Raw genomic sequence first — 13,238 nt, 5'->3', positions numbered from 1 at the left:
ATGTTTTTTTTTTTTTCGTTTAATTACATATGATATGAATTATGTTTAATGCAGTAAAGTACCTTATATGTTTTTTAGGGTTCCGTAGCCAAATGGCAAAAAACGGAACCATTATAGATTCGTCATGTCCGTCTGTCTGTCCGATTATGTCATAGCCACTTTTTTTATAGATCAGATTCGATATGCGCCGGCCGCTTCTCTCTCTTCTTCTCACCCCCCACCCCCCCGACATTATAAGAGATGATGGTAAGAGACCGGATGGAATGACACTAATTCCGTGGAAGATGGGACGGGTGCCGGTGTGGGACGCCACCTGTGTAGACACCCTAACCCCGTCTCATCTTCACGGCACTTCTGATAAAGCTGGCGCGGCGGCAGAGGCGGCCGAAAAATTAAAAAAAGATCAAATATTGGGGTCTCGGCGCCAATACCATTTCGTACCATTTGGCGTCGAGGCCCTTGGTCCGTGGGGTCAGAGAGCCCTTAACCTGTTTAAGGAAATATCGGAAAGGATTAGAGAGGTCACCGGTGACCGCAGAGCTGGCAGATTCCTCGCTCAAACAAGTAGTCTTGCGATACAACGAGGAAATGCTGCTAGCATCTACGGCACCATGCCGCAGGGGGGTACTTCTTAGTACCTATTTTATTTTAAGACAAGTCTTATTTATTTTTAGATCTAGGTTTTAAGTTTTGTAGTCTAGTATTTATATCGTGTAATAATATTTTTTGGACATAATAAACGTTAGTAAGTATATACTTTTGAAAAATAAAATCGAATCGGTTCACACATGTTATGACGAAGTTCTAAGGTAACGCTCGAATTGATAATCTCCTCCTATTTTGAAGTCAGTTAATAACAACGTTAGCTACAAGGTAAGTATCTTTCGAGCATGTTTCAGACAAACAAAAACTACTAGAATATGCAAATAGCATTTAGCAAGTCATGGCTTTTGTTCATCATTTGTCGTCCATAATCACATGTTAAAGTCGTGAATAAATTATGTATTTAGAGAGGCTTAGTTTGTGATTTCGGGTTTGAGTTGAGTTTGTAGGTTTAGTTGGCGACAGAAATGTCATTCTAACGGGTGATAAAAAAATGAGAATGATTTTCTGTAGACTTATAAACAAAGCTGTCTACATAAACAAAAAATGCTGTTAACAAAGTTGTTGCTAGTTCTTTTGAGATTCTTGAATTTCATATTTTTTATTTCTTCAAACATTTGTTTTTGTTAGACTGGAGTCGAAACAAGAAACTGCGAAAACGAGTTGTACATTTTAAAAATTCAAACTTAAACATGGGAAATGGGACACACAGTGGGTCATTTTAGTACAGAAAATGTACCAGTTTCTACTATATATATAATTCTTGCATCCTTGACTATAAATCGCAAAAGTGGTAGTGGCTGGCCAGTGAAGTTAATAACCAAGGTAAGCCTGAATTGACTCCAAAGCACTTTTAATTATATGAATTTCATTAGCCAACGAGATGTCGCCAAATTTTTTAAGTGTTACTAACCGTATATTTGTCGATCATTAAAAAAGATAGGTCTGGAATGCTACTAGAAGATAAGAGCCCCGGAATACACTTATCAGTAAAAATCTACCATAATGGTCTCAATGTCGCTAGATGACTCGAAATTGCAAAGGGAAATCATTCAGTTTGGTTGATGAAAGTTAATTTCCTTTTGGCAAAACTGATATACCTGGAAATGGTTGATACTATACTAAGCAATAATTCTACAATACCAGGAAATATCAAATACATGTATTATGGACAAGTTTGAGCAGACAAACATTACAATTCCAGGACTCCGATAACATACCATTTGTATGTAAGTAAGTCCGAAATCCTTCCACAATGTCGGCTGATTGATAGTTTTTTTGGCTGTTTGAGTAGTTGAGTGTCTAAAAAAATTGGAGAGCTGAAAATTGTGCCCAACTAATAAAAATGACTAAGACTTGTCTTCCGAAAATGGACAAAAACGGTGTCCAAAGGTCTTACTCGAACTTTATATCTAAACAACATGAAAAAGCTGACCACGGGCCCTATTCTAACATCCATTAATGTTATTGTAAATAATTATCATGTATATATTGCCTAATAATAACAAAGTATCGTAAAAAGTTATATGAGAATTTTTTCACAGCTCTGAAATAATTCTCATTTTTTGGTTATCACCCGTTATATGATATAAAATATAATAATATGAATAATATACCAAATGTTATTTATAGAATAGGAGCATTCCTTTTTCTTGCAATAAAGTGGGAAATAGCACCTCAGAAAGTTGGACTGATGTCTTTTTGCTTAGGTATTAGTGTATAGTCAACATCAAAAATAAACGAATCAAACTACGCATCAAAAGTAGGTACCTATCTGACTTTGGGGACCTTTTACATCTTCAAATTCAATGTATTTATAACTATAGAGACTATACATTTCTGTTGTATTATAGTAATTATTTATTTTAAGATTATTATTATAATGTAATGTTTACCCAGGTATTGGCTGTTGTATTTATAAATGTTGTTATGTATTTTTCATGTCACTATAAGATGTTGCTATAAATGTTGTAATTAACTTGTAAAAGAGCCCTTGAGGCCTACCTGCAGAATAAATTTTTGAATTTTGAGCAAGCCAAAAAAAATGTAATACTCTGTGCTCATTTGTGTGATACTGGCGATACTAACATGTTGTACACCACTGGAAAGGCTGGTTATTAAAATTTAAATTTAATTTTTTTAAGAAAAAAAACTGACTTCAATTTTGGATTTAATACAATAAAATTAAAAAGACAGCATCCTACACCTAATTATGTAGAAAAGGAGGTAAAAGGAGATTTGGCACTGCACCCACCTTGACACATTTCAGATTTGCTGGTTGAGTGGTAAAATACCCGCAATAGGGTCTTCTTCTTCCTCGCATTATCCCGGCATTTTTGCCACGGCTCATGGGAGCCTGGGGTCCGCTTGACAACTAATCCCCAGAAATGGCATAGGCACTAGTTTTTACGAAAGCGACTGCCATCTGACCTTCCAACCCAGAGGGTAAACTAGGCTTATATTGGGATTAGTCCGGTTTCCTCACGATGTTTTCCTTCACCGAAAAGCGACTGGTAAATATCAAATGTTCCGTACATTAATTCCTAAAAACTCATTGGTACGAACCGGATTGAAAGTCCACCAGGGCTTAATGCGCTATTGCGAGTATTCGACTCTTTTTAAAATAAATTATTTCACACCATGCATGAAATAATAATAAAAATGGCTATCCTCAATTCCTCATGGAATCTATCATCAGAACTCGAACTCGCCAAAACTTTGTCTTAAAAATCTAATTTGCTTCACAAACACAGCGAATAAGACAAATCACTAAACGTGAACTATGCGGCGTTGAAGAGTTCCATTCTGATCATCATCAGCAGAAGCAGTTCCACTTCATCAAATGTTACTTTTTAAATGTAAATGCTTGATTTGTTGATGAAAGTACAAAAATCACTATAATTATGTATGCTCTTCACATTTGAAGAGTTCCCTCGATTCCTCATTGATCCCATCATCAGAATTAAGTTTTGACATAAACGGGACCAATTTGTATATATATAGATTCAATCAAAAAATAATTTTCAAAATCGGTTCGGAAATGACGGAGTTATTATTATAAACACAATTGATAACCTCCTCCTTTTGAAACCTAGAAGTCGGTTAAAAATGGAACACCCAGCTAACCAGGGTCGTATCTTTTCTGAATGAATCTGGCGGGAACTTATCGCGGCGATGGAGCTCATTCGACGTAATTTTCGGGTTATGATTTATTATAACTTCAAAAAAAACTTTAAAGCCTCAAGAATGTTTTAAACTTTCAGTTAAAACCTTGGATGAATCTGCGTGTTTGAGTGCAATAGTTTTCAATTGGTTTGCTGAATTCAAAAGAGGGCGGGGTAGTTTTGAAGATGAGCATAAGACGCCGGCTACCAACCGCAGTTACTCATGAAAATGTACAAGCTGTAGAATAAAATATTTGTAAGAACCGGCGAATTACATACGCAGAGCTTGAGCGAGAACTGATGGGCATTGGATCAGCAGCATTACAAACAATTACTCACAAGCAGCTGTTTCATCGTAAGCGTTGTTCAAGATGGGTGCTAGACGGAAGGATTTGAAATGCAACTTTGTCCCACGTCTTAATATCATGAAGCATGCCGCTAGCTATCAGTCAGTCTTTCTGTTTAACAAGTTACCAATCGAAATGAAATCTATTTTAAATAGCAAATTGTTTAATGCAAGGCTCAAACAGTATCTTTTGAGAAAATCCTACTACTGTATAGCAGATTTCTCATCAGATGATCAATGTTAGTGTTTTTTTTTCTAAGACACTTGTCTACATTACTAAAAGCAATTGTTAATGTTTTGTATTATTGTAATAGGAATTTATTCAGTTATTTTTAGTAGACTGACATTTGATTTGTCTTGAGGTTTTCAGTTGTAATTTCTAGTAAGTGATTGTTAAATTGGAAGTGTACCTTTGAAGTTGACCTTGTAATTGTAATTATTTATAATTATGTTCAATATTTATTTTGATTTTTAATATAATGTAGATAATTTTAATCATTAAGTAATTATGTTCGACACAATAATTATTGTTGAGAATTAATAATAAAAAAAAAAAAAAAAAAAGTGCCTCACACACACAACGACATGCAGAAAGAGGATCGCGTAAATTTGTAAATTTCTGATAGAAAAATTCTGATAGAAAAATTCGGCGCCGGCGAGAAAAAAACGTGTACGACATACTGACAGGTGACGAAACATGGCTAAATTGACTATAGAACTACGATCCTGAAACAAAGCGGGAGTCGACGGTATGGTGCTCTGAAGATGAACCGACTCTAACAAAATGTCGCTGAGCGCGCAGCACACAGAAACAAATTGCTACCGTGGTGCCGGGGTATCAACGAACAGTGAACTCAGAATGTTATGTCACCGTTTGTGTCCCAAAAGTATTATCAGACTGGTGCGACAAGCGGCCAGTCAGGAGCCCGGCACTTGCACTGGCACCACGACAACGCCGCTTCACACACTTCAGACAGAACACTCGACTATTTTGCTTCAAAAAATATCTCTATCCTGCCTCATCCACCATATTCCCCTGACTTTGCACCCTATAATTTTTACTTGTTTCCGAAAATTAAAGAAAAGTTAAGTGGAAACCGGTATGACAGCAAAGAAGATGCCCTATCTGCTTATCACTATTGAAATTTCGGAGGCGTCTAAAGAAGAGTGGTCGTCGGTATTTCCTAAGTGGTTTAAACGGATGGAAAAATGTATACGTGTTCATGGTGAATACTTTGAAAAAATAGATACTTATACCTCATACCTGTATTAAAGAATAAACATTATATTATTTGAATATCTACATTCTTTTGGCATTACCCTCTAATACTATTTTCTAATAAGTAACTTATCAAAAAGAAATACGTATCTACATGTAGAACGTATCTAAATTTAGACTGTGACAGAAACTTTAGTGTTGTTTAATATAGAGGAAAACTCTAATGTCCATCCAATCCAAAGGTACACTTTGCAACATAACAAAAACGTACACACTACGTAAGGTTTTTCCAGAGGGGCACACGTTCCCTTAAAACTTAACTCTGCTATGCCACTTTTCTGTGTGAGCCACACGGACACCACGCAGAAAGGAAACACCCCATTTCTGACATGTTTTAGGTACTTTTCATAAAGTTAATCAAACATGCATAACACATAGTTTCTTCCAGAGTCACGCCCATTCTCTCAACACAACAGCAATCTCGCGAACTAGAGGATAGTCTTTAAACGCGGCAATGGCCGCTGGTCCTTTTACCGTGCATGACCGGACTAACACCACGCAGAGATGAAAAATACCCATATAGACATGTCTTTCATGTCTATTGTTAATTTTATTAACAATAGTTAATTAAATTAACAAAGCACACTCACCACATAAAGTTTCTTCCACAGTCGCGCCCATTCTCTCAGCACAACAGCGATCTCCCGAACTAGAGGATCGTCTTTTAGCTCGGCAATGGCCGTTGGTCCAGAACCCTTTACAGTGCATGGCCGTACGGACACCACGCAGAGCGGAAAGATGCCCCATGCTGATCTGTCCTTCGTGCTGAAGCCGCGACACCATCCTAGAAAAAAATATAAATAATTTCAAGATGTATGTAAATTACGTATTTATGTAAAAAGTAGCTTTACCAGTAAGCTTTTATATATGTTAAAAAAAAAACACGGCCTAGGAGAGACTTGACCTCGCAACTGCGGGATACCAACCCACCGCTCTAACAACTGAGCTCATGCGAGGTTTATGGAGGACATGGAGGTGGATTCATACGAGTAAGTATATTAAAAATTAAATCAAATTTATCTTTATTTTAGACCCAGAAGTCCATATATGGTTAGGAAAACATATATCCATTAATTATGGTTTCCTGAGATTCTAAAGAAACAGACTTTTCTTAGACTTATATTATACCTTTCAAGCTTCCAGGATATTCTCAATCCCAGACATTAATTATCATGAAAATATTTCCTTGTGAGACGTATTTATTTCCTTTATAATAAATAAAATATGATTCATTGCTTAATAGGCCACATTTTTTCTTAATATATAAATACAAAAATTTATGGTTTCAGGGGATTTTACTTAAAAGAGGTCGATATTAGGGCTCCTGATATCCGTGATACACGCCGATCCGTAGCTACGGGTTCTTAAGCCCGGCGGTACTAAGATCACGAATTTCACGAACACGGCAAGGTACGTACCTCGTACCTACGTTCGCGTCCGGATTCACGTGACACGCCGTGACCGTGACACGCCATGATACGTAGCCCGTACCTGCGTTCGTGTGCGGAGCTTCGGGCTCGGTTCCGTTGGATAGGTACTTATCGCACGTCTCGTAGGTTCGACACGCCCGGGAGAAAAATAAATAAGGACTAGGTATTATTGAATTGAGTTACCACTTAGTATATTGAATACGGGACGTTCGTCGGACAAACATTTACGTGTGAATTAAACTTAAATTGTATTTTTTGCATCGATTTGAATATAATGGTTATATCTAAATAATTTGGGGTTGTTCTGTTTTTTGTATAACCAGCTATTGATTTTAGTCAAAACTAGCGACCTGCTCGTTGCATTGCACTAATATAATAATAATAAATAAATATTATAGGACATTATTACACAAATTGACTAAGTCCCACAGTAAGCACAATAAGGCTTGTGTTGAGGGTACTTATACAACGATATATATAATATATAAATATTTATAAATACTTAAATACATAGAAAACACCCATGACTCAGGAACAAATATCCATGCTCATCACACAAATACATGCCCTTACCAGGATTTGAACCCGAGACCATCAGCTTCGTAGTAAGTATCATTATAATTATGAACTTAAGCAACGCTGTGCTACTGGTTGTCATTATTAAATCAAAAGAAGACATTTTATTCTGTTAAGTATTAATGAAATGAATGAAACATACTTGTAAAAGCTTGCTACTATCAAAGAATATAACGTAGCCTAAATATAAACAAGGCAATCCTAATTCAAAGAAACAAAAGGGTAAATTTCTGCAAATCTTCGGTAGATATGATAAAGGTAATACAGGTAAACAAATTCAACAAAAACACATGTACGGGGCCACGGAAAAAAAAAGTGCGCAGCTGCAGTTCTTATCAGTTTCGGACTTTCGGCACATTAAAGAGTACTGTTTATTTCTAGATTGAAGGTAATAATGACATATTATTGTTAGAGTGTTTTATTGTATGACTAACAAGCTAAGCCAACATACCGGGTTTTTTTTGTAGATAAGAAGTGCAGTTGCACGTGCAGACAAAATGAAACAAACAATATACATAAGTAGCTGTGGGCTTTACCTTTTGTTCGTGAAGTTGAAAGAAGTGACCGCGATGTTTTGTTTTACAATTCGTGGTATTTTTTATTTAATCCCGAGATCACAGTTGGTCTCCTGACACACAGTGTTGTGGTATTATTTTAGCAACCCGCTTATTAAATTAGCTATTCATTGTAATTAATGTTTTGTTCTATTCATTTATTACTCATTAATATTTAAAAGGACTTACTATTGGAAATAAATTTTAATTCAAAAGTAATGAAACGGAATTAGAGCTATGAATAAAAAAATCACGATACATTTTTATTCGTAGCTCTTAGAGACCGCATCGTATCTTCACTCAACGTCGCGGGCGGACCGAACCGGCGTGTTCTGAAGATACGTGAAGCCGTGATCACGCCTACACGGATGTACACGGATTCACGTACCCTAATTTCACGTAGCCGAATTTCACGTGTGGAACGGACCAGAAAACCGTTGCCGTGAAACACGAAACCGGGCGCACGGCTACGGGTTCACGAATCACGGACACGACCGCGAGCCCTAGTCGATATGGAGAGTTTTGTTCAATTAATTCAAATCGTTTCAGGGCAATTTAATATGCAAATGGCATTTTTTCATTAAAAATAAGTTTCTCTGTTTGAACACATTTTTCACACTGAGAGTATAGGTAAACATAGAAACTCTGAATTAAAATAAGAGTAAATTGTACTTGATTTAAACAAGTATTATCTTTTTTGTGTTTTATACTTGTTTTGTGCAATAAAGTGTTTTACTACTAAGTATATTATCTTAGGTAAAATAAAACTAGAAAATCTGTATTTAAGAATATTATTTGGTTTATCTTCAAACTCAAATAACTTATCTCAGGTAAACTGTATTCCAACCAAACGCCTTATTCATAAGTTAATCACATAAATCTTAGAATATGCAAATTATAAATTTCACCAGTCTTAAATGCTTGCTTAATGAGTTGTTTGTGTTGTTGAGGACAAAGGAAGTAAACAGATATAATAATTTTCTCATTTTACTGTTTGCAAAGCTCATTATTCACGTGTAAATTAGTATATAGTCCAAGTAAATACAAAGCTTCAAAATCATACAGCTTTTTTGGCTTTGCCATAGTCAGGTAAAAAAGTTATGAGAAAGAAAGATTATATAGGCCAACAGTTCACATTCTGTTAGGTACTATCAGCCTTTGAAAATGTATGATTATTTAAGACAAATCTAAATAAATACATATAATTATCATGCCTTTATCCTGAAGAAGTAGGCAGATACAAATCACAGATTGGTAGTTACTAGTAGGTTACAAAATGAAGACACCGGAATCATCAATCTTCCTTGCGGTATCTGGCAATGGTGACTCCATCATTTTTTTACCCGGATTATGAAATGCCCTAATGTGGCTCGCAAAACCAAGCTTTGTCTTGAAAAAAGTTGTTATAATGTGTACCATGTTTAATATTTCCATTTTATTACATGCCCTGTTAGTATATTGGGTTGTTGGTTTGTTAGTTAAAATGGGTCAAATCTTGGAAGATAATTTGACCCACTTATCGATTTCAGATTGAGCTGAAAATTTGCATACATATGTAAGTCGGGTGACATTGTAATATTATGCTGCTATCAAGCTGATCTGATGATGGAGACAGGTAATGCCTTTATAATTGTCTCGATGAGTATTAGTTGCCTGTGGTAAGAAAAGTATAGTAAGCGATAAAAGCTTACCTGTACCAAAAATTTCATTTTTGCCAATAATTTATATATAATACATAAAAGTTGTATGACGGTAGAGTAAGCTCAAGCTAAGTTGGCAGCGATTTTGATAGCCCAGCCTGACGCTATGCAGCTTGCATTAAGTAAACGTCATAATTTCATTTTTTTCTTATATTTATATTATGATTGAAAGAAGTTTTTTATTTTTTATATAATTTATAATTAATACTTGGCCGAAACCTGATAAAGTAAACAAGTAAATAATATGTTTTTGGAAATGCTCAAGTATGCTTTAACCCCAAATGTATTCAAGGTATGATGAAGCTGATGTCATACCTGAGTGTTCTTCTAGTATCTGCACAGTTTCTCCAATTTCCAACGGCAACCCAGACCGAACATCTCCCTTCCAGTTGTAAACAGCTGTAATAATTACATGAATTATTATAACTTCACTAAATACAAAGAGTAGAGGGAAGTTCAAAAGGAACATTTGCCTAAATTTTAACTGAACTAGGCTTTTGTTATTTTTATCTAGTTCCACAAATTGAATATACTAGTGGAGTGGATATGAAATTAATGATTGATTTTTATTTTTATTTTATTATTTATTATGTACCAAAACCAGTATCACCAAACAGACACATTCAGAGTTAAGTTACAACACCGCATACAAATGAGTTGTTAACTTCAAAATTTTGCAAATTTGGTATTAAGAAAAGGAAATACGGTAGATATTTCTTAAGAGGGTCAAATGGATTTATAGGAGTTTGAAGTTATGCGACACAATCACAAAATGCTTTTGATTGGTAGCAACCTATAGACATTTCTAGATGTAATATCAACTGCATGATTACTAACAACAGATGGAGAGAAATTTATTTTTTTTATACTTGAGGGTGTATCCGTAATACTTGTAGATAGGTAACGGGCCATTCCATCTGATTTTGACAAATTTAACCGTTTATTTTTTTATCTTTTAATTTTGGGTCAAATTCCTGCTTGTACATAATGTGCTCTAAATTTTGATTCAGAATAGAAATCAAAGAAATCTTTCTTTATGCAACGTATAAAATGAGTTTTTTAATATTGTATAACAAAAGTTGGCTAAACCAACTATTAACAAAATGGTGGGCAACAAAAATGTTCACGCTTTTGGTCCATTTTTACGATTTTCAACTATTTTCTGTGACAACTCTATTGCCCTAATTCATCATCATAGAATAATATCTTCATTTAGAAAAGTAGTTGTGAAAATTAAGAATTATGAAAAATGGTCAACTTTGTCCCCCAAAAAACCCCCAAATAAAAACCTGAAATTTTCGGAAAATATAGTCTATGTCTTCGTTAATTATAACAACACGAAATATTATTCTTTTATTTTTACCTATTTAGGAAACATGATTTTTTTAGGTGCTACTTTTACAGAAACCTATCCTGTCTTGTCGTCTTGCCTTGTGTCTTGTACTTTTACAGAAACCTATCCAAAGTATTTTATGTAATATAAATGAAAGAAAATGGGTTCTTCATTGAAGATACGGTTATTATAAATTTTCTGTGTAAAAAGAACCATTTTGACTTTGATAATTTGTATATTACATGTCGGTAGAAACTAGATTTAACACTACCTATAGGGAATGTTGAGCCACATTATAATTAATTATAGCGGACCGGTGCAAACTCTTTGAAGAAAGAGCTTGAGACTTTTTTTATCAATAATTTATTGTGACATATAAAACTGGAAGGAAGTTTTTCTTTTTCGATTATGAAATTTCATCATTTAGTAACAACTTTATAAGCATATCCTGTTTATTTAATCATAGTTTTAAAGTTTCATGGGAAAAAGTGTATCCAATGTAATATTCTAAGGTAAAAACTTGCTTTTTGATTGAATTGATCAACATGCAAGAGTTATCCATAAATATATAGAAATTACTTTAAGTGCTACAAAGAGCTGTTATGTATACATTACAATTTTTTTACAAGTTATATAAAGGCTATACCAGTATTTCTTTGTCAAGACTGACATCTACAGTTCAGTAACCTAATTTAAAAATAAATCTTCACTACTCCGTATTTAGGGTGTATGATTTATTAAATAATATTTACAAGTTACTACTAATTTGTACATCATTATAATTAAAATTACTAAGCCTAACCATAGTCCGGAAAATGATTGAGATGAACGTAAACAGTGTATATATGACAATGTCTCATATAGTCGTATAAACATGAATAATACACATATATTTTTTACGTTTCCGCTGCAATTCCGGACAGGATGTATTATATTGCCGACGGAATACATAAAAGGCTTGTCTTACCGACTGCTAATTTAGGAGACTTAGTCGGCACCCACATTCTGTGCCGCAACAATATTAAACTTGTCGCGTTTTAGAAATTCACAATAACATCGTAGATAGATTAAGGTTTGATTAAGAATAATAAATCTCAAATATATAATTTGCTTCAAAGAAAGACAATCGAATCGACTAATAGATTTGACAACTATCTTCCGCGTGTTGCTACTATAAAAAATGAGCAGCCTTGTCTCTTGTATTTTGTTAAAAAATCTTATAGTATGTCAGTGTCTTAAACAGCTTCTACCACAGATAAGAACAACAACTTAAAGCAACGTGTATATATATATATATAGTCTGTCAAGCAAAGTCTGTCAGTAGCAATGTAAAGCAAACTGAAGTATGGCAACACTCACAGAGCAGTATTGCGCTAAGAAAAGCAGCAATGTACATCGAACCGAAACATATTTTTTTCCGCTGAGCGCGCTCTTCGTACGTCAACTAAAATTGCAGCTCGCGGTTTATTGAAGCATTTGGAAATTGTTATTATTATGAGAGGGACAATTTAAACTGGAGTAAAAACGATGTCAATCAATATGATAAACGAGATCAAAAAATACCTATTTGCAAACGGACTATGCTGGAGAAAATAATGTTTGAATCAAGTCATTGCTTCCGCAGGTAGCTGGATTTTAATATATTATCAGATTTCTCGGTTGGAATTCAATATTAAAGATATATCACGATAAAATGCAATACAAATGCTCCTTTATGCAACCTTCAAAAGCTAATTAGACATATTTAGGTAGGTACAATCGAAAAATATATCAATAGATTGAATTAAAATAAAGGTTTGTATGCTTAGTAAAAGGTGGACGCAAAAGGCGAGCGCTCGCATTCTTAACCTTTGGTATGCTTAGGAGCAGATCTGCTACATATATATTCAACTTAAACATGAAGATGTCATAGCTAAATAAATGTAAAGGTTAAGGCATTTGCACTTGAGTACTTTTTACCAAACGAGCTGTTAGTAGGTACCTATACTACTGAATTTAACTAGAATAAAACAATCCATTGTTTTATATAGGTAAATATTAAAACCTAGGTAAGTAACCCCTGAGCCATCACTGGCAGCGGTAGCCCTGGTAGGGTATCACTGTAACTATTCTTGTCACAATTGCAGGGCTTATTAAATATCAAATATCTGGACTATTTACATCATTTCATCATCATCATGGTTTTATTCTGTTTTAGCAAACTTAGAAGACAAATAGGGAGCAAAGAGAACATGAGCACCACGGTAGAAAGCT

At 34.6% G+C, this 13,238-nt stretch overlaps 1 protein-coding gene across 5 annotated transcripts in view; it reads right to left on the bottom strand.

Annotated features, from left to right (window-relative positions):
* The window catches only part of LOC133519864 (dedicator of cytokinesis protein 4), a 99,052-nt gene extending 86,908 nt beyond the window's left edge, over positions 1–12,144 (bottom strand). For 4 of the 5 annotated variants that reach the window (XM_061854019.1, XM_061854021.1, XM_061854022.1 and 1 more), the window contains exons 1-3: positions 11,953–12,144; positions 9,968–10,051; positions 5,983–6,176 (exon numbers count right to left, since the gene is read on the bottom strand). In XM_061854019.1, the coding sequence (XP_061710003.1) occupies positions 5,983–6,176; positions 9,968–10,051; positions 11,953–11,989 (315 nt within the window). In that variant the 5' untranslated portion in view covers positions 11,990–12,144. The remainder of the gene's footprint in view (positions 1–5,982; positions 6,177–9,967; positions 10,052–11,952) is intronic. The other variant, XM_061854023.1, reaches the window with a different exon arrangement.
* Between the last annotated feature and the right edge of the window lie 1,094 nt (positions 12,145–13,238).

Source organism: Cydia pomonella, chromosome 7 (assembly GCF_033807575.1).
Source record: "Cydia pomonella isolate Wapato2018A chromosome 7, ilCydPomo1, whole genome shotgun sequence".
NCBI lineage: Eukaryota > Metazoa > Arthropoda > Insecta > Lepidoptera > Tortricidae > Cydia > Cydia pomonella.
This window is presented reverse-complemented; position numbering and strand designations above follow the sequence as displayed.